The sequence below is a fragment of the Stegodyphus dumicola genome, chromosome 9 (genome assembly GCF_044657685.1).
Source record: "Stegodyphus dumicola isolate Sdum_Otavi_A_Nest chromosome 9, ASM4465768v1".
NCBI classification, from domain to species: domain Eukaryota; kingdom Metazoa; phylum Arthropoda; class Arachnida; order Araneae; family Eresidae; genus Stegodyphus; species Stegodyphus dumicola.
The window spans coordinates 29,394,112-29,419,751 of record NC_140776.1 but is presented as its reverse complement, the minus strand read 5'-3'; the positions used below and the strand labels follow the sequence as shown (position 1 = coordinate 29,419,751).

At 32.7% G+C, this 25,640-nt stretch overlaps 1 protein-coding gene across 1 annotated transcript in view; it reads right to left on the bottom strand.

The window, feature by feature from the left end:
• Positions 1 to 1,240: 1,240 nt before the first annotated feature.
• LOC118186274 (two pore potassium channel protein sup-9-like) overlaps positions 1,241 to 25,640 on the bottom strand; it is a 304,485-nt gene continuing 280,085 nt past the window's right edge. The window contains exons 3-4 of the mRNA XM_085823322.1: positions 22,544 to 22,861; positions 1,241 to 2,699 (exon numbers count right to left, since the gene is read on the bottom strand). Of these exons, the coding sequence (XP_085679448.1) occupies positions 2,182 to 2,699; positions 22,544 to 22,861 (836 nt within the window). The 3' untranslated portion in view covers positions 1,241 to 2,181. The remainder of the gene's footprint in view (positions 2,700 to 22,543; positions 22,862 to 25,640) is intronic.

The window sequence follows — 25,640 nt, the reverse complement described above, 5'->3', positions numbered from 1 at the left end:
GTGAATGCGTATAGAACATTTTCCAGGTCAATGACAGCGATTATGTAGGAAATATTTTGCTACTATGATGTTTCTCGTTAGGTTTCTTAGGACGAAGTGTGACAGCTGAGATACATTACTCTGTGCTAGGGAGACGATGAACATTCCATCATGGTGCATTTCTTTCCTAATGAAAATAGTAGTTCTTTTTGAAATAAATCGCATTCACATAGGGAAAAATTGGCGTTTTGCAGAAACAGCAATCCAGGATATGCATTATGTATGAATTATACAAGTATGAAGTTGCTAAAGGAAACTGATTATTAATTGATTTATCCTAACGGGCTTTACCAAAACTTTGTAATGTATGTGAAGAATAATCATTGTACGTAAGTTTGGATATACTTATAAATAACAGATAACTAAGTTTAGATCTGGTTTAAGCTAAATTTAGTTTTAAACAATTTAACAGAAACTGAATAGCTGATACTTTAATTTTAACAATTCACGGTTTCTAACAAATAATTATGTAATGAACTTTATAAAACACCTGAATCTCGAATCTACTTATCCACTTATAATCAACATAAGTTCAGAGTTTCCCTCTGTTTATAAAACCAAGATTTTATTTTGCATCAAGCACGGCAGAATTGGTGAAAACCAAGCAGCGGGCTTAGATTCAGCATGAGTGAAATACCGAATTCATGGGTTAACATAATTCCGTTGATATATGTCTATCTGCGTTATTTCCAAACCTTTTTGTGGTCATCTTATTCACATCTTGATCTACTGGAGTGAACTGAAAAACCTATTACAATTCATCCCCACCAGGATTCGGAGATTTGGTATCCTAATGCCCTGTCGCCCTTCAAAAAGGAGGACTATATAATATATTTTCTCTCTCCTTCGTGGTGAAGTGATAGCACACTCGGTTCGTATTTGAGCGATCCAGGTTCAAGTTTTGGCGAGGGCATTGCTCAGTTTTCATGTATGCTGCTTCAAAATAACCTAATGACTCTACAAAGCTACCATAACCAGCTACGTGTTGACATGTCGCTACTACTGAATTTTTAAGTTAGTATCTAAGCAAAAGAATTGAATTCTAGGAATATGGGTCAAGTTTATTTTTAATGTGACAAATCTACAAACATTAGCTGAAATTATTTTTCGCTTTGTATCAAGAACAATTCAAGAACTAGGAAAAGCTGGAATTCATATAAATGTTCTGGTGGAAAGTAATAAAAGACCAAACAGTTTGTTATTTACTATTTTATTACATGAACATATAATAAAAGTTAATTACAACTATTATACAAAATTACATACCAGTTTTTCCTGAGGCTGCCAGACATTCATATATCGCTGATTAATAAAAATTCCGAAAATTCGATGCATTATGTAATAAAAAGAACTTGAAAGCTCTGTTTAAATGAAAAAAAAAAAAAGAAGAAACAGAAAACGGTGTGCATCTAATTTCCATTTCCATTTCACAAAAATATATATATGTATATATATCTACAATCATTCTTCTACATTTAGATGTGATTATGTTGTTCACTTAATCAGTGCAATGAAATACCATCAATAATATATTATCTGGCAGCAAAATTGCTTGAAAACACCCTTAACATTATAAGCGAAGTTACCACAAGGAATGCACCCAAATATCACTGTGCAGAGAAGATTTGAATAATTTCTCACTCGCGAGGTAAGTTTCCATCAAAACCTTTGTAAAATCTAAGCTACAAAGTTTGAAAGACACAGATTTAGTATTCAAAGTTGCTGAATTTTAACAAGTGGCACCTATTTTTATGAAAATAGATTTGTTTCATTAGTACCTGCTGAGATGAACTTAATAAGAGAAGAACTTAAAAGAAAATCAAGGTTATTTAAGTTGTCATTCAAATATTTGTGTGCCCCAGAAGAAAATTTGTCCAGGAAACGGTCTCGATTAGTTTCACCAACTCCATCTTCGTCCGCCTAAAATTATCCTTGAGTTCAAGCAACGTTATTCTTTTATAACTAAGTTCCTCGATTCCAACAGACAACAGGCTTTCAGAAAAAGCGATTCTATATGTTATTCTTAAAATATTGTCTGTATCAATAACGCATTATTTCATTGTATTTTGATACGATATTTTCATGCTTTGGTATATGCTATTGGTAGTAAATTGGTTGAAGATCATTAAGCATGAGCCTGTGTCAGATGGACAGTCTTTTCTTTCTTATGTCAGGAAATTCCATGCAAAGATCTGAGTCTGATCGCAAGGATTCCAGTATATCGTCTCTTGTGCCAGTGGGACTTATCACGTGCAGAGGCATCCCATGAGGAGACCTACTAAGAGATCTACTCCTCAGTGCATAAGGAGTCTCAGTGTTCATCTCCCTGCGTCGCCTGACAGGACAACATGCGTGGCATGTGCACAATGATCCATCATCGTCTGAGTCAGAATCATCCGGTCCTAAACCAGATATGATACTGCCGTTAGCAGTAATGACGTCACCCTCTAAACGGACTGCTTCTTGGGCAGCACACTGAGCTTCCGCCTCATCTCGACGTTCATCTTCAGTGTTCATAGTAAGGAATCTCAAAACTAAAAGGTTCATGCCTGCAGATACGACAGATAGTCCGAAGAGAATGAACACCAAACTAAAAGCCACGTACTCCGGCTTGCTCTGCAAGGCACTTTCTTTTTGAAGTGCCACATAGTCACCAAAACCTACAAGAAAAAAAGTATGCATATATATAGGAAAGTTTATTGTTAAGTATAGCTCTCACATCATCACAATCTGCTAAAAATATTTTCATTGAAAATAAATATTCTAATTCTAAACAAAGAAAAGTTTGATTCAGATTTCACCAACTTTTCCCCAGCATTTTATTCGCATGCCAAAATGTCTTTGCTCGACGTCGATGTTGAACGTTATCTCTATTAGTGTCATATTTTTATAGGCAGCAGCATATTTGTATATATATATATTTAATGATTCCAAAATGCGTAGATGAAAACAGTGGAACTTTTAACAGCTTAGATACTGCATAAATGACCGAGAATACCGTAGTGGGTTTAAGGTGGCAGAGTGGAAAGCCTGATGACGCAAGTTATCACAATGTATCTTGAAAAATCACAATCTTTATTTATTTTACGTATATCAAATCATCCTTTTTTTCAGACAAGATGTTTTCTAATTATACTTGAATGCAGAAGTTGCATTTTGAATTATGACGTTGTTTTTATGCGGAAAAAGGGAAGAGTTATAGTACTTTTACAGGAAGAAAGTTGGGAGTGGGAAAGTTTCAGTTCAGATAGAAGAATCTGGAACCTGTGAGAATAGATGAATTTAGGGGCAGATCACCAAATTTAGAATGCTAATTTTGAGGTCGCCAATTATATTTTTGAAACAGCTATTTTGTTATATCTTACATATACATAATTTCAGTACCATATTAGATATATTATTTTACAGAAATATTAATTTTTACTTCGTTGTGCAAAGTTAAGAAAGTATTCCTATCGCGAAAAATGTCGGCTATCATATTTAACGAAAATATCCACTCTACCCTCTCTCGAATATATTCCAATAAATATTTTTGTGTGTGTGTGTGAAATTTGTACGTATGGACAGAATAAAGAAGATTTTTTTTCAAAATGGATTATAAAATGGATTCAAAATCGATTCGGGAAGGGTTTTTTGTGTTGTTCTATACGCCGGTACGCACCTCGCGTAACTCAAAAACGGTAACCGTAGAACGTTAAAATTTTGTATATGTAACTGTTATATAGTAGATGCGTGCATCTTCCCTTGTTTTTGCAATGGACAGTACCAAAAAACGTATGTGTACATTTATACACTCACCATCTTACTGGGATAGGCGAGCTCAGTTTATTATTCTTATATATTGGTAAATTGCGCATTTTTTTACTTCAAATTGATTGAAATGTGTTGCTTTAATGTTTTGGTTAATAACTGTATGCCGTTAGTTAATCTGCATGTAACAGTTGAAGAATTTTTTAATATTTAAAAGTGCAAAAGGCACCAAGCCTAACGTGGCAACTACTTGTACATTTGAAACTTTTAATTGTATAGCGAATTAAGTCAGTTGGTGCACCAGAGTCTTTTTGCTTAGTGGAACCGGCGTTAGCTTCAAAGATTTTCTGCACCGAAAATTTTGTCCTTCCCGCTCGTTGACCGAATTAATATTTTGGAGTAGAAACTCTAAATTTAATTGCAAAAATTGTTTTTAACTGCTTTTAAATCTATTTGATCTTTTAGATTTTTATGTGTTTTACAATTTTTAAATGGAGATATTTTCAGTTTTTACGTTATGTTCTGAGTTTTTTGCCTTGCTGTGAGTTCAATTGAGGACTGAATTAATTTAACGCGAAATGTATTTCTAATGAAATTCGAGAAAATGAGTTTAAATTAAGTGTAGTAAAAAGTGCGCACAATTTAACAGGCCGTACAAGGAAGTCATGTGGTGATCATATCAAATCTTTTACATTAAGTAGGACTACCTTATTTTTCCACTTTCTCGTAAAAATACCTTATTTATGTTAAATTATTTATGAGTATATGAAATTTCATTAGTAATTATTATTATATGCAAGAAATATAATATCATTTTCCTAATGTGCATACCTTTATTTTTCGTCTTTATACTGAATTTCAGAAGTATATGCATTTTAGATTTTGTTTTTGGCAATTGGCTATTATTTCTCACTGGGTGTTCGCCGAAAACTTCGCGGACGAAGACGTCGCTGAGAAAACAACTCAAGACGGAAAACGTCGTGGTACAAAACATCGTGGGAGAAAAGAAAGCAAAGAGAAAACACCGATTTTAAAAGTTTTAAGTGCATTTTCGCATAATAATTTGTGAGCGCAAGAAGGAAGAAGGAATATTTTTGCTTCTACATTTCATGTTTTTGAGTAAACTAATAAGATTTTGCTGAAAATCTAAGAAGGAAATTCAAGCATTTTAAAACTGAAAATGAGTAGAAATTTAACGCAACTTGTAGGACTTGATAGAATTTTAAAATTTACATGGTTAATTAACAAAGGTTATTAATAAATTAATCTTTTTTTATAAAGTTTTACTGTTAATTTTTCTGAAAAATAGTCTAAAAATGCTTAAAAAAGGGAGATAAATAACTGCATGAGGTTAACTCTATGAAGTTTGCTTAGTTCATCATCAAATTATTTGCTTTCACATTTGTTAATCTGTTATTGTTTTAGTGAACATTATATCTTGTTTTGTTTCCTTTTATTCTCGAAGGGATGTTAACATTTCACCCTCTTTCCTTCTTGGGCCTCCAAATCATTATGCAAAAATGCAGTTACACCTTTTAAAACCTGAAAAACGCGTATGTGCGATGTTATCGTCATGCGATGATTTGCAGGTACTTTATTGTTTACCACGATCTTTCCATGACGATGTTTTTAAACTGCGAAATTTTTTAATCCGCTTTATTGTCGACCACGATATTTTATACCACGAAGTTTTAAAACTGAGAGGTTTTCTCTTTGCTTTTTTTTTTTTTTTTTTTTTTTTCTCCCACGATGTTTTGTACCACGACGCGTTCGACTTCCGTTGTTTTCTCCGCGACGTTTTCATGCGCGATGATTTCGCCGCGATATTTTTGCGCGATATCTACTCACTGTCGTGCTTATCTTAAATGAAGGAATATTCAATATAATATCAACATTATGCATTTTCTGTTAATATGCTTTTTTGAGTAATTTTTTTTTACTTTAATGTATGTTAGTTTTCTAGTTTAATGTATTTTAGTTTGGTTTTTCACTCCCGTTTGTGAGTCTGTCAATCATCAAAACATTACATGGTGAATTTGAATACATATCCCTTCGGCTCTACAAAATGATTTCGAGCTTCCAAATTTCTTTTCTGATAAAACTCTGATGTTACTTATTTTAAAATAACCATAAATACCAAATTGTTGTATGCATAAGTTATGCGACAGTAATTACATTAACTTTCCATTTATTCTGTTTTAAATAATATGGTTAAGTTTTAATTTTATTTGGTCATTATTAATTGTTTCGAACTACGCGTTGAGTAATTTTTATAATTGTAATATGTAATTTTCGAACGATATTTTAATTTGAAATACATATTCTGACTTTCATTTTAAATTAAAATTATTTATATGTACATTAAGATTATATACTTGCTAAATGACTCTAAGAACCATTTCACTAAAATTAATACCTGCTTCCACACTTTGAATATTAAACAAAAAAAATCCATTTTCCTTACGCAGTGAAATAAAGAAACTTTAGTTTAAATAACAGTCTGTTTAGAATGACGTCTTCCAAATACTGGCGTTGCGTTTAGATTATTGTTGTGAAAAACCGATTTAAAATATTTGTACCTTCACTTTTAAATTCACTTTTTAGAATATCACTTTCCATTATCCATTCTTTAAAATATTCAAATAAATTTCAATTGCAAAATCGCAGCAAAAATGAAAGCAGTTTCTGAATGCTAAACATGCATAAAATCTAGAAAGAATGGAAATATTATTGGAAAATGTTTTAGGAAAATAAAATTTATCTTGCACGAATAAAATCTTCATATTTTAAATGCAGTGTATGGTACCATTTTCAAAATACTTCCCACGCACGTTCGTTTCACGCCTTTAATTTTCAATGTAAATGTAACAGAAAACAATATTGACTGTGATAAATAGAAGCTCAACGTGTATTCAGTTCCATGAAATTAGCTATAATACCTCAGAAATCTGAATGCTATATAAATATGACTTCAAAAATAATGCAATGTATGACATAAGCTGTATAAAAACTGATTTCAGTTATAGTAAAATACATTATAATAAAATAAATCTTGAAGTTTCTGCAGAGTGAGATTAAAAATTATGCTTTTTAATATACTTTACTAATTTTCACAAATAAGAGCGATTAATATATTGTTCTTAATATTATAATAAACGTGTATATGCGACCAAATATTGTGTTTCGAGCATTATATTATTTTTGAATGATATCGAAGCACCCATCAATATCTTAAAAAGTGCAGCAGTTCGAAAAATTTCAAAGAATCTTATACATTTCCTGAATTATTTTCATATGTAACAGAAATGATTTATCCTAATTGAACAGCTAATATAGGTAATATAACTAAACCTAAACCTTACAAATTCCATGCGCTTATTTTCAATAGAAATCACCACCTATGTACAGATATATGCAAAAATTTATTTTAGCAAATGATGCTTCAGTACTCAAATAAAAATATGCAGAAATCATTACATGTTGTATGATTTCATAAAATACATTGCATTAAAAAGCATTAAGTACATTAAAAAGTAAAACGTGATTGAACACACTACCCAAGTAGCACACGGCGTTGCAAACTGGTCAGAGACGTTGCAAAGTGGTCGTGGTAACATTTACGACGTCTTTACAACGTTGAGAAGACGCAAAATATTTGCCGTTGTATCTTGGCAATTTGTCGACGTCGCTGAAACGTCATGATATGACCGCTTTTAGACGTGATCGTTTTAGCATTTTTTTTTTTTTTTTAGTTCATCAACATTATTTTTAGAATGAAAAGAGACTAAATCTGCCTTTTCAAGAATCTGAAGATTTACTTTGCAATGTTTCATTACTTTATTTCATCTAAATATATTAATCTAAGGTAGATTCATCAAATGAAATGTAAATTTAATATAAATTTAATTAGTAATACATTTGATTTATTAAATTTAATTAGTACTAAAAATACGTGCTAAATAATTGTTTAAAATTTTGTTAAAATAATTAATACTTAAAATATTTTTTTAAATATTATAGCAAAATATTTAAAAATGAAACTAATCTATAAAGTAAGTTATGCATTTTATATACCAAAAAATCATATTTCCGAAATCAATAATCACGTGTTAGCAACTATTTCACTACTGAAATATGACTTTATTTCTTATTTTTGAAGTAAGTACGAATTTATGGCTGTCCAATATCTATGACGGAAGGAGAAGCAGACCTATACATTATTTACTGAATGCTTATATAACGAACAGCTCGAGATTTGCGCGCTTTGGCTAGCTGTCAAATTCGAAGAACTGCGCAATTAATTCAGATTCTAGCAGTTCTTTCTGGTCATTGGGTAAAAATGCCATCTGTAAGGCGTTTGAAAAGACTTACTTCATGTTTAAAATTGAATCAAGCAATGGCTGACATAAATAATATTGCTTATATTAAAAGTTAACGTAATGCACTGTTAATCAAAGAACGCATTGTGAATCTTCTCGTTGTTCTGTATCTATTTACTTCAACTGCCTTCAGTGAGTGAAATTATCGTGAGAATGCTGAATTTGTGCTTATTTGTGTGTGAATATCTGCTATCGTGAATCAGTGTTCGTGAAATTGTGTCTCTGTGGTCTATAGCGGTCTGTGGAATATAGTGTTCGTGAAATAGTGTTTCTGTGGTTCGTGAAAAAGTGTCTGTTTCCAATCGCTGTGGTTCCAGCGGTGCAATATTTGGATAAACTTACTAGCTTTGTGCTTCGGTTATAACGTCTTAAGTGCTATATCGCATATCATTCATATTAATCGATTATTGTGTTCATATTAAAAAGTTGGCTTTCAGAATTAATTCATATAAAACCAAAAATAACATACAACGGTAAGCCACATTCTGGTTTTGCTTAAAATGCAATCAATACAGAATCAACAAAAATTTAAGCTGTTAAGGTAAGTTCATTATTTTCAAAATACAAAGAAATTATTGGACTGGTACCAGTACTTAATATGACTGCTGAAGATCAATTAGATATATGTATAATATAAGCAATTAATTAATTATTAAAATTAATAATAATGCACATTCTAGAGTATGTTGTCTTTTGTACAGTATGCAGAAAAGGTTAATGATTTTAAACAGTGTACGAAATGTATGATCGAAAAACTAGTGTTAACATTAGCATTTCTATGAAATATTGTAGCCTATAATTATGTTATATTTAATTGTGTATTATCAAAAAACACTAAATATTTTTTATTGATTGGAAATTGCAGTTTTATTACTTTTCGTTTGGTATCTATTCTTCCAAACACTGTGTAATTCGCATTTTTTAAATATTGTCGTTATGTATATTGGAAATCAAGTTTTATTTTTTATTAAATTTAAGTATATTCTATTGCCGTTATGTATGTTTATTAGATTATCTCAATAAATTAATGCTGGAAATTAGGTTTTATTTTTTATTAAATTTAAGTATATTCTATTTTCTTCGCTTACTTTTTATGTGCTTGTGATAACAAAGAAATTCATAATAAATAGAAACAAAAAGTTTCATCGTGTGCTATTTAACGAAGAGCTTACTTTAACGTAGCTTATCGTATACTATATTATTTCAATTATTTCTGTACAGTAACAAAAAGGAAAGTTATTGATTATAAAAAGTGCATGAAATAATCATTGTAATCTACTATTATTCTAAAATGTAGAAACTAAAAATAAGTACATACATTAACATATGATCTAAAGAGATGGTGTTAAGAATCATCAGGATTACTAGTAAATACTGCAATCCATAATTATTGCACTTTTAATTGCTTAATATTTAAAGAACACAAATATATTTTATTAATTGGAAATTTTAGTTCTGAATTATTAGATTTAAGTATATTTTTTATCACTTTTATTAACTACTTTATACTGTCTTTCATTTGTAAATCTTGGAGATGTAGAAGTTAATGGTTATATTTTTTACTGTGAAACGCGAATAGATTTATTTATACTTGAGTTCAAGTAAAATACTAATTATGTTACCTTAAGAACTGCTTCCTAATTTATCATGACAGGGGCAATTTTCAATGTCTTTGATATTTAACAGAAATAAATGTGATAATGCTGTTATTAGAAACGCTCTTTTTTTACCCACATGTATAGCTTTACTTTTATTTATGTCTGATTGCGTTTCATTTACTTAAAACCTAATATTAATGTTATATATTTATAATAACCACTTTCATAATTACTCTCACTTAAGGGAAAAAATGATGAAATCATAAATAATCGTAACTTAGAATTTAAGTTATTTAAAAAATATTGTTTAAAGTACTGAATATAATTAAGGATATTATTAATTATGCATATTTAGCCTAAAGAGAAAAAGTTGCATTATCTTCTAGTTTTCAGGAAATGCTAAAATATTTAAACTTTAGAAAAATACAAGGAATATAAAAATTTCAAAAAGGAAGAAAAATATATTAATAATTAAGCTTATTTTTCTGCATAAATCAATATGTAACACAAGGACATAATAGCGACATTTTCACAACTGTTGCAAAAAGGTGGAGTTTTGTGAACATTTAGGCTTAAGACGTCATGATACGATGCTTTCACAACCAAAATATCACTTGTGCAAGACGCAATAACGACGTCTATGCGATAAAAACCTCATCTGCAAAGACGTAATAAAGACGTCTTTGCAACGGTTGTAAAACAGTGGATTTTCGCAGACATCTGGGCGTATTAAAGACGACATATTGCAACGTTTTTGCAACGACATCCGCGACGAGTTTGCAACGTCGTTATGACGTTGCTGGGCTACTTGGCTAAAGCACTAAAAATAAAATAATAGTATTTTTAGCTACCACAACATTCTTGGTTAAATAGTGTTCGCCTAACCATTAGCCGCCCAACCGAAGACGATAGGCCGTCTGCCGCACCGAAAGTTAGCGACGCTGTCTGCCGCACCGAAAGGGTCTGGGTTTGAATCCCGGAGAAGGCATGGATGTTTGTAAATGTATAGTGTCTGTGCGGCAGGCGGCACCCTAAATATGCTAGCCGAAAGTCCTCTCGAGAGTCTAGTGGTAAGGGAGGAGGAGTGGGAGACCTTCAGACCCGTGTCCCCGGGGTGATCTCCATAAAAATTTGGGCGACATTGAGAAAAGCCGTACTGTTACCTTTACTGTGTTTAAGGCTCTTGCCAACGACAGGCGGATTCCCGCACTCTTTAACATGAAAAGATTTTAAATTTTGATTAGGTTAGGTTATTTAATTACGGCAAAGCCTTGAGGGCTGTCTGCCTAAGGGAAGGGGTGCCTTCGTGGAGGACTTTCTAAGAGAAACTGGCTCGTATACACGTTACACATGGGGAAACCACGAAAACACCCATGCAACCAGCCCGTTCGCGGGATTCGAACCTCGGACCGAACTACCAGTGTTCAGGGACTTTACCGCTCGGCCGCTGGTGGGCGATTTTAAATTTTGAAAAGATTTTAAGGGGTATCAGAAACTCCTATACCGATAATGTTAAATTGGCCATTTTTGATGTACCTTTTCTCAAAATCTGCTGTAGATAGGTAGGTAGGTAGGTAGGTAGGTAGGTTACGGAGGACTGGAACGCCTGGTGTCTAACAGAGGTAAACAGGCATGTGTTCCAAACCCTCCTCTAACTACGGCAAAAGCTTCCTGGAACCACACGAGGCTGCACCAGGAGATTATTGAGGTTGTCAAAGGGAAGTACATGGCCTTACAAGGGCATTAGTAGGATTATTATTGAAGAGGAAAGCTGTGGTGTTACAGATAGTAGGTAGTTAAACTAAAAATACTTGGATAATAAGACGCATTTAAAAAAAAACATAAAAATGCATAGGCAACAATACACAAAGCACAATGCGTAAAATGCATAAACAGAGAGCACAAAAAACAGGTACATACACATAGTCACTTAAGGCACAAAAAGATGAATGGAGTACATGAAGTCACATGAAAGCTGGAGCACAATGTTAGTGTAAGGCAGTTCTGTTGGATATAAATACAAGTACATCTTGAATGATGAATGATGAGTTCATGAATACTCATGTGTGCAGAAGAAGAGTGCGGTTAGATTGCTAAGGCGTTGATTATTGTAGCATCGCTAAGAACATAGATAAAAACACTGATAAAAGGCACGAGGATGTTGTAGCACTAATTATTGGGCAGTGCCCCAGCAATGTGTGCACCGTGAGGCACACAAGCGTTCACTAACATTTCGTAAGAAGATGTTGTTCACATGCTGTTGAAGGGATTACACACGTATCATTATGGAGGCAAAACACATCTCTCTAAGGAGATGCCACATATTTGCGAATTGTTAGTATTGCCACTTTAGATTGTGGGCAGGGGAGCTTAAACACACAGTTGTGGTGAAGCCCAGATATTGTAAAATTCACTGGACTAGTCTTAGAGCTTATCGTCAGTACACCATAGCGTCATTTTAGCACGGTAGGCAAAGGTCTGTGCCCAATGCCGCGATGGTATTCATGATGCTGGAGATTGAATTAACCGCTCCTTTATGCGTTATAAGGAAGCGGTGATAGGCGTTCCTATTATTTGTAGGTAGCGGAAGATGGTGTGCAGCCGTCAAAGGACATTCAAATACGTAATGGTCTGGTGACCCTTCTGATCCACAGACACAGATATCTGTATTTGAGATGCCGTGGCGATTGTAATAGCTGGGAAACGGGCCGTGACCCGTGAGGAAGTAGGTGAGAGGTGCTACGGCAAAGAGTCGATCGGCGGAAACTTTCGGGAGGTAGGTGAAAGTCCGTCTGCCTGTCTCGCATTCGGTCCACTCACGTTGCCATTGGTGCATTCCTTGCTCTCGTAGGAGGCCCTTTAGATAAGAGCAGGGCGCAGGTACGGTGATGGGTTGGGCTGTCGGGTTGGAAATTGCATCTTTGGCCAACGTGTCAGCAGCCTCGTTGCCCTCATTATTCGCATGGGCTTTAACCCAGACTAGATTGAAATGGTAATGAGGGTGTTGCATAAGGAGATGTTGGAGACTGAGTATGATAGGTGAGACATGATGATGGTTCTCAAGTGCAAGTAAAGTTGAAAGGCTATAGGTATAGATATTTGCTCGTGGGATTTGGCAATCTATGAGATGTTGCACTGCTGCCGTAATTCCCAGTACTTCCGCCTGGAAGATGCTATTGTGAGTGCGAAGTTGTCCTTGCCAGTCGTGTACAATTTTGCCATTCTCATAGTGCACAAAAGCACTGCCTACACCATTCTCCTGCTTTGAACCGTCTGTGTAGATCTGGTTCCCATTCCGTGGTGCGTGTGTCGAGGTGTGAGTCTGTTGCTTGTCAATTTTGATGTGGGTTCCACTTCCTCTGAGAGCTGGATGAGTATGGGTAGAAGTGGAGGGACGTTCGAACTGGACTGGACTGTAGCTGGTATTTGCGAAAGTTGCATCTTTGCGTAGGTGGATCAATTTAGTAAAAGTTGCCTCCATCTCTGCTTTTATATGGAGTGGTAATATGCCGGCTAGAACTGTTGCTGCACTGGTGGCGGTTGTGCGGTAGGCTTTGCTTAATTGCAGGGCGAAGGGGCGTTGTAGCGTTGTAAGTTGCCTGATCTTGCGAGTACCCATTGGCTGCGCCCAGATCACTGCAGCGTATAAAGCTATTTTTTCTACAACTGTGAGGTATAGCACTTTTTGGATGTGGGGGTTTTGGCCCCAGTTGCGACCTTGAAATTGTCTTGCTATGCGGGCGATAATTGACGTCTTGTTTCTGGTTTCCATGATATGCGGAATCCAAGTGAGACCTGTAGATACAAGCTTGAAATTTTTTCTGTAATTAAAGTATACCTATCTGATTATACCGAAATGAGCTATGAAACATTTTGAATTTTAGAGTAAGCCATAAAAAGTTTAGATACCTGTGAGCAGTAGTTCCCGAGAAAAGGTACATCGAGTATAAAAAAATCCCGTTTGGAGAAAAACGCGTTTTTATGTAAAAATCCTCACTGATCAAAGCAGTAGATGACAATTAAAACTAGATTTTTTTACAGTTCTAATTTTCATAGAGATTAAAGGATGGTATTTTTAGAAAGATAAAAGTGTAGAGAATTTGAAAATGCAAAAATCCGAAATCACAACGTTTTGAAGATTTTGGGGTTCCAACACCCCTTAAACCCTTTGCCATGATGAATTCCGTGGGCTTGTTCTGATGTTACTGTCAGACAAGTGAGATAAGTCTCAACATCAACAATAACATGTTCTTGGTCATCTGGTAAGCTTAGCAATAATATCGTGGGGAGCCGATAAATTAGCTGCATTGAGATATTAACCAAATTTAAGGAACAATACAAGTAATGTCACAATGACACAGAACTATATTCATAAAACTTAAATTTCATTAATCATCACCATCACAATAAATAAAATTACTCAAGTTTTAAAAACAGCTGTATATTATGTTATTGTATAATTTATTTAGTAACCACAAAAGGCTGTGAGAGTACAAATGTAAAAAGACATATTTTATTTACGTAAATAATCAGAAAAACAACCAACGTTATTAATTTATAAATGATATAAAACGTAGATAATATACTCGCATTAATTTTGCCTTTTAAAACATGAAAAGATTTTAAATTAAAAAAAATATCGCTTTTTTCACCAATTGTCCTTGCCACTTTGTGATGAAACTAAATAAAATTCCTTAATTCTTCTGCGATATATCTGTTAACACAAGAGTGATTTTAAATACCTTCCTCGCACATAAACTCCTTCCTTTCTATCAAAAAACTTTAAATTGTTTTGCTACTTAAGGAGTTCCTAAAATACAATACCATCTTAAGGTATAACCCAATTTGTGTCTTTCATCTTAAGTCTGTTATCCGACGTCGACGTAGAAAAGATAGACACAGAACTACCTCTTTTGTAAGCTTATTCTTCCTCTTTCTCCACCGTACAGTGTGTTAACGCGTTAAACTAACTACTTATCTCAGATGGTCCCTTAGAGCCGTGTCTCAAACTCGATTAGGCACCTTAAGAAAATTTGGACCGTGAGCGCAACAAACATTGTCGTGACAGTAATTACCAGACTACGCTTCTTGAGATAATCAGATAGCTGGATGTCCTTTGTTGTGAAGACGTAGTAATCAATGAATTGCTTCGCGAAAGCATTTAAAGACGAAATATGGAACATTTTCTGGATATATGTCAATATCTAACCTAGAAATTGCTCTAATAAAGCTTAATTCATTGGAAATGATATTTTCTCTCAGAGAATTCGTAATATATTCTGAAACAAAATGGCCTTGTGTAGTTTCGCATGCATTTTCTTCATTTTCATGAGCAAGAGGTCGTTACCCAGCAAAATAATGTAAACTGTTATGAAATAAATATATCGAACGCGATATTTTAAACAAAATAATTATTTAAAATAAGCCGTATATTTAAAATTAGACTGAATTACAAGTCTTATGGTAAGTAACCATGAAATATAAATACATTTGATTGCTAACATACTTCTATATACAGGAAGCGTTTAAACTTATCATATTTAGTTTTTCAATATAATTTGATAATGATTTTTTAAATTCCAGTTAAATACTTAAAACAAAAATTAGAAAGAGGCGTTTCTTTAACATTTTGTGCGTTACCTATATTTATTAACTATCATGTTCTTTGCACTTAAACCAATAAAATTCAATTCAGCAGCAATGTCTAAAAATAATTTAAAAATCAGCAAAGCTTTAGAATTTCCGATACACTGTTTCGTGCGCTGGAGATAAAAATGCTTTGTTTTTTGTTTATTTTCTTCATACGGTGTTGCCATTGCTCGCTTTGAAATTGTTGAGTTTGTTAATAAAAAATTCGTCAAAGTGTTACAAAATAATATGAAATCGATAACAAAACAAATTTCAAACTCCAAATTTGGGCTTTTAAATAACCATATTCGGTAGAAGATCACGTTATTCAAATTTTGATGGCTCTAGGTATCTCTGTTTTATCCCAATGCGAGAAACATACATAAATTTATGGAGATTTTTCATTATTTAATTTCTTTAAAGATAATACAGGTCTATAATATTTGGTGGCAACAATTTGAAAAGTGAACCGACATTTATACTGAACCAACGTAAAATGCCAAAACGAAATTAATAGTCCTTCAGGACAAATTGCCCCTTTGACTAACAATACTGTTTTAGGAAATAGAAGGTTGTGTTTATAATGCATACTTCACTAGGACCTGTTTCTTTGTTTATTTTAAACTAGAAAGTCCGGCGGTCATACGAAATGACCATTGTTTTACATATTATAAATTGTAATTAAAATAGTTTGAGCAAAGGTGTCTGCTAATTCAAACTCAATTACACAGGGCAGGCGGCGAGGACGCCCCTTTGCTTACTGCCCCGCGGGGTTTCCCCTTCTACTTGATTAATTGCTTAAAATAGAGTGCAATGAAGTAAACCACTGGCGATACATTTCTTAAGAGCCACCGCTAGCTCAATAAATAAAGGCGATTTAAATAATAAAATGTTATTTCACATGTCAAAGACCTCTTTGTACACAAAATTTCTTGGTGTAGATCTTTCCATCATTTTTAAGCTCGCCTTTCAGAGGACCATCCATTATTTTTAATTTTATGTCCGTTCTTACACGAACTCTTGAACGGGCAACATAGAGTTGACCGTGTCCAAATGCAGCCTCAGATAAAAAAAAATGGCAACACGCTTAAGCGTTTGGCCCCGAGACTTATTGATGGTTATAGCAAAGGCAAGTTTTACAGGAAATTGTCTACGTCTCAATTGAAACGGCAATCCTGTGCCGTGGCAACTTCACTCCATTGGCTAGTACAGTTACGCAAGAAACCCATAAACTATCGGCGACAAACAGGCACTTAAGCCGCATATAATAAAGATATATATTTATTTCCTTTTATTTGTGTTTTCATTGTTGCCGGTTTTTGCCGGTTGCATATTTCCGAATTCTATTATATATAGATGTTAAATTTATTTATTAAATGTTAAATGCACGTGCTCTTGTATTTTTAATTTTCCCGGCTTAGCTTTCTCACAATATTCGTCATGCACTGCACGGGGAATACAACAATTTAAATTTACGCAAGAAACCAATAAACTATTGGCGACAAACACTTAAGCCGCATATATATAAGATGCGTATGATGAGGTAATGAACCGTGATACTAAAAAAATCAACACTGTAAATAAATAAATAAATAAATATATATATATACATTTATTACTTTATTTACAGTTTGATTATATTAGTATCTATTTATTTGGAGTGTTGAGTTTATATATATATTAAATTATGAGATAAAATAATAAAATCTAGCGTTAAGCGGCTTAGATTAAAATTCTGTAATAATTTAAATAAATCAGGATTTTTAGTTGAAATTTTAGAATCTCACCTTCTTTGAAAGCTTAAACAAATTTCGAGACTGAAACTGAACCTAAGACACTCTTATCGCTATGTCCAAAAACCCGATACAGGACGTAAAAAGGGTGTAAAAGACACTTTTATTAAAACTCAGCACTTTAACAAAAGGCATTTCTTTGCTTACAAAACCAGCCAGAATTTATGGCGTGATTCAAAACATAATGCATTCAGCTTAAAATTAAACTAAGTTAGACAAAAGCTACACACAATAAATAACACGTAAGTTGGATCAAACCTATGCCGACGTGACAAGCTGTGCTGCAGACAGACTGCAATCGAAGAATGCAACTAGTAACGTAGCTTTCAGCGGGCGGAACACGCTCTGTTTAAAACATCTAAAACCTTCCTATAAATACTATGTCATTTGAATAACTGTTTAGATAAAAATATAAGTCCTTAAATATTAAATTACAGCTTCTGCTTTAGTTAAATAAGAATTCTCGACTTTATATGTATGTACGTGATTTTGCAATTTATTTCATAAATGCATGAGTTGTTTACATATTTAGTAAATATGAACGATGCTGGTTTATACATAAGCGAATTAATTAAATAATCGAAATAATTTTAGAAAACAGCATTCGCTATTACTAACGTCTAGGATGAGCCTCTAGCCTTAATAATTTACAGATGATATTAATATTATTCATTTTATGTATTGCCTAGCTTAATATAGTTCTAACTTGAATGTTATCTTTTCACACACTTTTGAGTTTTTATTTCAGTTGTAACTTACGTATCATAATTTCATTGACCTTTTAGGCAGAACGGGCCCACTAGCGGCCCAGCGGTAAAGTCGTCGAACACTCGTAGTTCGGTTCGGGGTTCGAATCACGGCAAAAAGGTCTGACTGCATAGGCATTTTCTTAGCTTTCCCCATCTGTAACGTATATACTAGCTAGTTTCCCCTAGTTTTCTACAAAGTCCGCTTAGGCATGTGGCCTTCGTATGTCTTGCCATAATTAAATAAACCCAGCCAGTATTTCTAGGCAGGATATCCTAACTGAGTTTAGAATGTTCCACTATTTTTTGTCTTTTTAAAGTTTCATGTCAATAAAGATCAATGAAAATTTAAGCTTTTAAAAATAATGCAAGAAATGTTAATAAGAAAGAGCAACATTATTTTCTTTTGTTTGTTGTCAAGTCCAGATTTCATGGAAAAAATGGTTGCCACAGCCTCAAGGATTCCTACTTTACCCCAATTTCGTGGAACAGTAGCCCGGGGATGGTCGAAGGATCTTCCACTCCGCCAAACCACACGAGAGGACTTTCGGTTCACCATATATTTACAGCCCTCATACCATAAAGAAGAATACATTAAAAAAAAATGCATGCCTGCTTTTGTGTTTCAAAAGCGGGATCTTCAGTACGGCAGTACTGAAGAAAAAGCATTTGTAAATATACTCACTCATTCGTGTAACTGAGATTTACCAATTATGACAGAAGATGGTAGCCGTATGAAACGAGCAGAATCAGAACTTATATTAGAAACCACGGTGTTTGAATATTTTAGATTGGTAAAAGTACCATTACGTGCTTTAATACCAAAAAACGTATGATAACATTTTCATAAATATTTCTTACTATATACAGTATGCGATAGACGGGAATTAACCTAATTCACTTCATACCTGAGGTAATTAGACGACATATTTTGTGTTGGGCTACAGATCATTCGTCCTTCAAAGAAGTCAAAGTCATAAATTGCTAAAAAATACTGGTAACAGATATTGCACCGCTTAAGGATTCATCCTTAGATACTTATGTCTCAGAAGTTTCACATTACTACAGTATGAAGTGAATATATATACCTTAACACAAAAGCTAAGTTTTTGGAGGAAAAAAAAAGACTCGAGATTTTGTCTGGTATGTTCAAAATATAACTGACTTTAAAATGTGTGGACATGTTGATACGAAGCTGAGAAGTTATTTACATTCTTGGTCTGAAGTTCTTCTTTTCCTGAATTTTTCTCGAAACTCGGAAGCAAATAGAAGTTTTTATACCTCCAAAAGTAAAAGAATAATGGAAAAAAAAAAAAAGACTGGTTTTACTAACACACTCTTACTTTGCAATTTTTTTTTGTTGGTAAATAAATGAGGTGTTTCTAGACAGAAAATGTGGAAAAATGTTTCCTTGAAATATCGCTTTGTAAGGCATTTTCTTTTTTTTTTTTTTTTGTTCCGTTATGTTTACTCAGCTCGTAGGACAAGAATTGTGATAAATCATGTTACGTAAGAGAAATAAAAAATAGTTTAAATGCAATTTTTGCTTTAAACGAAACTTCTAATACCTGACATAAGTTTTTATTTTTCGATTATTTTACAATCTTAAAGTTTTTATACTCTAAAAGAAGGAAAAGAAGAAAGTATAAAATAAATTTAGAAACGAAAATTTAGCTTAACAAAAATATTAGGCACTCCACAGCACCCATGCGTAAGCTTAAAAAACATATGTCATACTAATTTCACAACTGAAAATTGCTAAAATGCTGATTTGTTTATAAAAGTTTCCTAAATTCTTTTATTAGCAAACGGTGAAATTATACAGTGATATTTTATGGTAACTTAAAAATTTTGTTTGTTTGTAAAATTTTTGTTTATTTGCAGGTGCACAAATAAATGATCGAAATAGAAAATTAATTGTAAGTAAATCTGAATATCGCAGCTACTGCTTTCATTTATTAGTCACAAAATACATTCCAAAATAATTTTCACTTGAAAATTTAATTTAAATTTTAAGACAAAATATAAGAATATTAAAATAAAATATATTAGATAAACCAGGATGAAAAATTTTTGAATAATACTTTTCCTCTTTTCATTCTTCTTTTACTTCCTTGTAAGAAGTAAAGAAGGTATTGTAATCACGAAAAATATCGGGTACCATATTTAAACTAAAATATTCATTTTGACCGCTATCGGATGCAATTTAATCAATGGTTTCGCGTGACATTCTGTACGTAAGGACAGAATAAAGGAACGTTCGTAAATTGGGTATTTTATGCTTTAAAAATAATTGAGTTATGTTGTTTTTATCTTACGGTTTTACTGCCTTAAATTAACCAGCGTAATTGCCTTAAATTAATACCTTAAATTAACTGCCTTAAGTTAACCAGCGTACAATAATTGTAGCATTATCAACAATTTAAAAGTTGTTTCAGTGTGGCTAAGCCTAATTTTTGTTTACCATAGCAACCACAGTTGTTTACATTTGAAACTTAACAGAATAGTGGATTTGTTGCCAATCTAGAGAAACTAAGCTTCGCAAGAACAAAGATAACGTCTTCTTTTATTATTGCGAATTAAATCAGGCTTAATATATAATAAATTTATTATTTAATTTATTAAATTATCTCATATATAGCGTCCACAATAAATTAAGTGAGTTTCTACGGCTTCGGTGTCTTTTTGCCGACTGAGACCAAAAGTAAACTTTCGATTTTGTGCACTGAAAATTCTGCTTTTTTGCCCGCTGGCAAAATTTCTTGTTTTTGCGTATGAACACTAATTTTAATTAAAAAATTGTTCTTTTAATTGCTTTAACTGTATTTATGTCTTATTACATTTTTTTAAACTTTTAATAAAAATATTTTGAGTTTTCTGTATTTTTGCCTTGTCGAAGTGAGTAATTGGATGAGAAATATATATCTCTAATGAAATTCGAGGAAATAAGTTTAAACAAAATGCAGGAAAACATTTTCCCCCTGTAATCATTAGAAGGTCATCATACAAAAGCAATGTTAGCACGCTGAAATAATTTCAAAATTAAGTAGTATTGTTATAAAGGAGTTTATTTACCTCTCTGCGTAGGGCTACCATATAAGTTCTTTCTTAAATGGTATATATTTATAAATAGCAGAAAATATCGCATAGTGCGAAATTTATATCATATCTATCAAAATCAAAATTAAACATTATGAAATGCTATCACAGAAATCTTAGGACAGTACATTAACAGTAGGAAGCATTTTACATTCAGAAATTCGTGAAATTTAATCGTGAAATTTTCAGTTGCAGCATATGTACAATTATATTTGTTTTGTCATTTTCTGTAAATCTTCGTATTCTCTAGCTCAAATTCTATTCAATTTTAAGTTTCTTAGATTTACAAACACGTCTAGTTGCGAAATAATTATTAATTTACAGAATTCTCGAAATTGCTACAAAGAAATTAAATAAACTGCAGGCCATTTCGATTTCAGTAGTAGTTATAAAATAGTCTATAAACTACTCCGAATTCTGAAATCTTAGAATCTCATTTTATAATATAATTTCAATGGAATTGTTATTGAGTAACGTATATAACATGAAAATGAAAAATAATTGGAACTTTAAGCCAAATATTAATTGTACCAAATCTAAATACCAAAGTTATCTAAACCTATCAATAATCTAAAGATAGATTATGCTAGATCTATCGATATATTACTTTTAAATTATCTAAATCTATTGATAGATCATGTTTAAATCTATCAATAATCTAAAGACCAAATCTACCTAAATTTATCGATGATCTACTGATCAAATCTGTTTAAATCTATCAATAATCTATAGACCAAATCTCTATAATTCTATCGATAATCTAAACTCCAAATCTATTTAAATCTATCGAACAATCTAAAGACCAAATCTATCTAAATTTATCGATGATTTACTGATCAAATCTCTCTAAATCTATCAATAATCTATACACCAAATCTATATAATTCTATCGATAATCTAAAGACCAAATCTATTTAAATCTATGGAACAGTCTAAAGACCAAATCTACATAAATTTATCGATGATCTATTTTCTAAATCTATCAATAATCTATACACCAAATCTATATAATTCTATCGATAATCTAAAGACCAAATCTATTTAAATCTATGGAACAGTCTAAAGACCAAATCTACATAAATTTATCGATGATCTATTTTCTAAATCTATCAATAATCTAAAGACCAAATCTTACTGGCAGTATCAATTAAAGTAATCTAAAAATCAATCATCCACCATTCTCAGCTGCAAAACCGCAAATGAACAAGATAGGAAATAATGTGAGTACTGCGAAAGTCCTGTGAAAACTTTGAAAATATAATGTGATTTTTGTTGTTTGACTTCTGAATTAGTATTTGTTCGGCGTGTTATTGTGTCTTAAGTTAAAGATATTTTTAAATTTAGATTCATTAAATGAACGTTAACGTTAAATGCACGTTAAATATGGACCCCAAGATCGCCTCTATTATTACATGTGCATAAAAAAGTATATTTTTACAGTCTTTAAATTGCATAGAAATCTTTAGAAATGCAGCTATAAACTGTCGCAAGAAAGAAATATATGACGTTACCTATAGTGGTGAGCGTGATGAAACAGTAATAAAAAGAGTCGAAGTAATCCCATCTTTCGTATTTGGAAAAGGCTGCAGCTCCCGTCGTCATGACGACAGTGGAGAGGATGGAGATGAGACAGATGAGATTTGTCTCTGAGACTTCAGTGTTCCTCATCCTCAGTCCTCTCTTTAAGTTCTTAAGCACAAATGCTACAAATGTGTTGAGACGTTCCCCAATGCTCTGAAATACCACGAGTCCCAACGGAATACCAGCCAGAGCGTAGAACATGCAGAAGGTCTTGCCACCCCAAGTTGCAGGTGTGGAGTGTCCGTAGCCTAAAAGATAAACGCATAGAGTTGTTATAAATGATACAGATAGTAATGAATATATTAAAGTCTTATAGCTTTGAAAATAGTTTGCATAAAAAACCAAATATGAGAGAAAGAGACCATTTAACAGGCAGCTGATTATTTTTTCCACAACGGTCAGTTTATAAATTCCAAAAATTCAGTCTTAATAGATTACTTACTGTTAGTTGCAGGCTAACAAGATTTTTGTTAATTGCAGTCTGAACAGTTTATCGTTAATTGAAGTCGCAGGTAAGAATAAAGTAGTTTCCATGTCTATTTTCTCTTTTGATAATCGTAGCAACTGGCTGTTATTATCAATTACCTGTTTCTTTTATGCGGACTAATTCATTGTAAAATGTGTTCACAATGAGACAATTTTGAAATTTATTCGATAAGAGTTTTAAAATATCAGTACATGGAAAATTGAAATTGCATACAAATGAGCACCTCAAAACGAATGCTAGTATTATCTCTGATTTAATTGCTGATACGATTTGATGATTATTGTAGAAAATTCTGAAGATCATTAATTAAATTACTTACAAAATTTAGAATTATGTTTTAAACATCTGCCTATAACGGGTATTGAGTTTTTATTCTTATAAAGTTAACTCAGATAGTGTTGTAAGCAGATAAGAATGTATGTATGATTCGTTTCCTTAATGTTTAAAGTTCTAAATTTAAAAAAATAATTCTTTACTGGTACTGAGTTACGTATGATAACATATCTGAGCACTGTTAAATAAAAAAGGCAATTCTATATCTTGAAGTTCTTTGTTATCTTTAGTACATTGACTAAATCTGAAATAATATAAAAAAATGAAAGCTTTTGCGCACAAAGCGCATTATTTTAACTTACAAACATAAACAGGTTTTGAGAGCTTATGAGGTATTTTCTCCCGCTTTCCTAGCGTGCCTTCGTGGTGTAGTAGTTCTGTACGCTGGGTCGGTATTCCAGAGGTCCGTGGTTCGATTCCCGGCGAAGGAATTACTAATTTTTCATCTCGCCTGCTTCCAAAAAATACGTAATGTTTCTACAGTGGCGCCCGAATTAAAAAGGGTGGTGGATGATGATTCTCCACACTCAGGATTTGGCGACTAGGTCTCCTAAAACCCTAGTTGCCCTTTAAAAAGGGGAGTATATATGGCATTTTCTCTCGCTTTCCTAGCGTGCCTACGTGGTGTAGTGGTTCTGCACACTGGGCCGGTATTCCAGAGGTCCGTGGTTCGATTCCCGGCGAAAGCGGTTGCTAATGTTTTATCTCTGCGGCTTTTCCAATTTACGTAATGTACAAGCTTTAGGGACAAAAATATTAAAAAAAGGGTATTTCTGGAATTTCTGATCACTGTTCCTACATCTCGCTTTGAAATGTTCAGTTTTGTTTTATCAAAATGTCGTTAACGTTTTTTAAACCATGAAACAGGTAATAAAATAATTTGAAATTCAAAATTCGGGCTTTCAGCTGCCACGTTCGAATGGATGACTACATTATTCGAAATTTCATGGGTCTAAGTACCGTTGTTTTATCACAGTGTAAAAAAATACATAAATTCATAAAGATTCTTAATTATTCAATTTCTTTAAACATTATATAGGGCGATAATATTTGGTGGCATCAATCTGAAAAGTTATTCAACGCAAAATGACTAACAACCCTTCTGGGCTAACACTCCCCTTTTAGACTGGCAATGAACAAAACACGTATTCCTTCTTTAAAATTACATTTCAATCCTAATTTTTAGAAAACATATATTATTATTATTAATGTATTAAATTTCACTTAATGACCCAGGACACTGAAATCTGATTTATTGAATTATTAAAGTCTTCATGATTTTTAGCTAATTTTTTAAATTTTTCTTGCCAACGGAAATTTAATAGCAACTTCTATCATTTCAATGTAAAATAACTATTAACACTATTACAAATAAATTAAATTATTCGAGAAATGTCTCGTAACTAACGAGGAATATTTTTTTCAGACAGAAATGTATAGAATAAACATTATTTAAGAACAGAGTAAACGAAATTTGAATGACTATTTCACGAAATTTCAAGATAAATTGAATTTTGTCAATAATTTTGTACAAGCTGTATAAGAAGCATTCAAGAGAGACCATCTTTCAATCAAAATGGCGTGATCTGATGCGCTTCAGAATTGTACAGACGATTCTTGGGCAGTACTATAAGGACTAACACCAGATTTTCCTACATCCTCCTCATATTATGAGTTTGAACTAACGCATGAACTAAGCGGTTTGGAGAAAAACAAGCTTCTACTTTGGCATATTTACAGATTTGTGTTTCATGGTTATAGCAAAGCGTTTCATATTACACCATTTAGAATCAGTATTTAAAAGTATTTTTGAAGAAACTTTTTTAACACATTTTCAGAAAGCTTAATTTTAGTATATTTTCAACCATCAAAACGTAGCAGAATATTAAAAAAAAACGTTCTTATTATCTAAGAAAGACATGATCTCTGAAAGATGCATCATAAGCAAGCGTTAAGTACATAACTGGTACGAGAGTCTTTATTTCATTAATATTATGCGGAGAGTATTTCCTATGACCATAAAACCTTTCATTGTTACGCACTGCGCCAAACCTCAAGTTAAATACTCTTCAAAAGGCTTCCTATAAGTTTTAAGCTCAGCTCACTTTCACGGGTTAGAATGGTGTGAGAAGCTTTAGGTGTCAACGGGCAAGTACGTTTAACCTTTCTAGATGGTCGGCAAGATTCGTCTAAGTAACCATCTTATG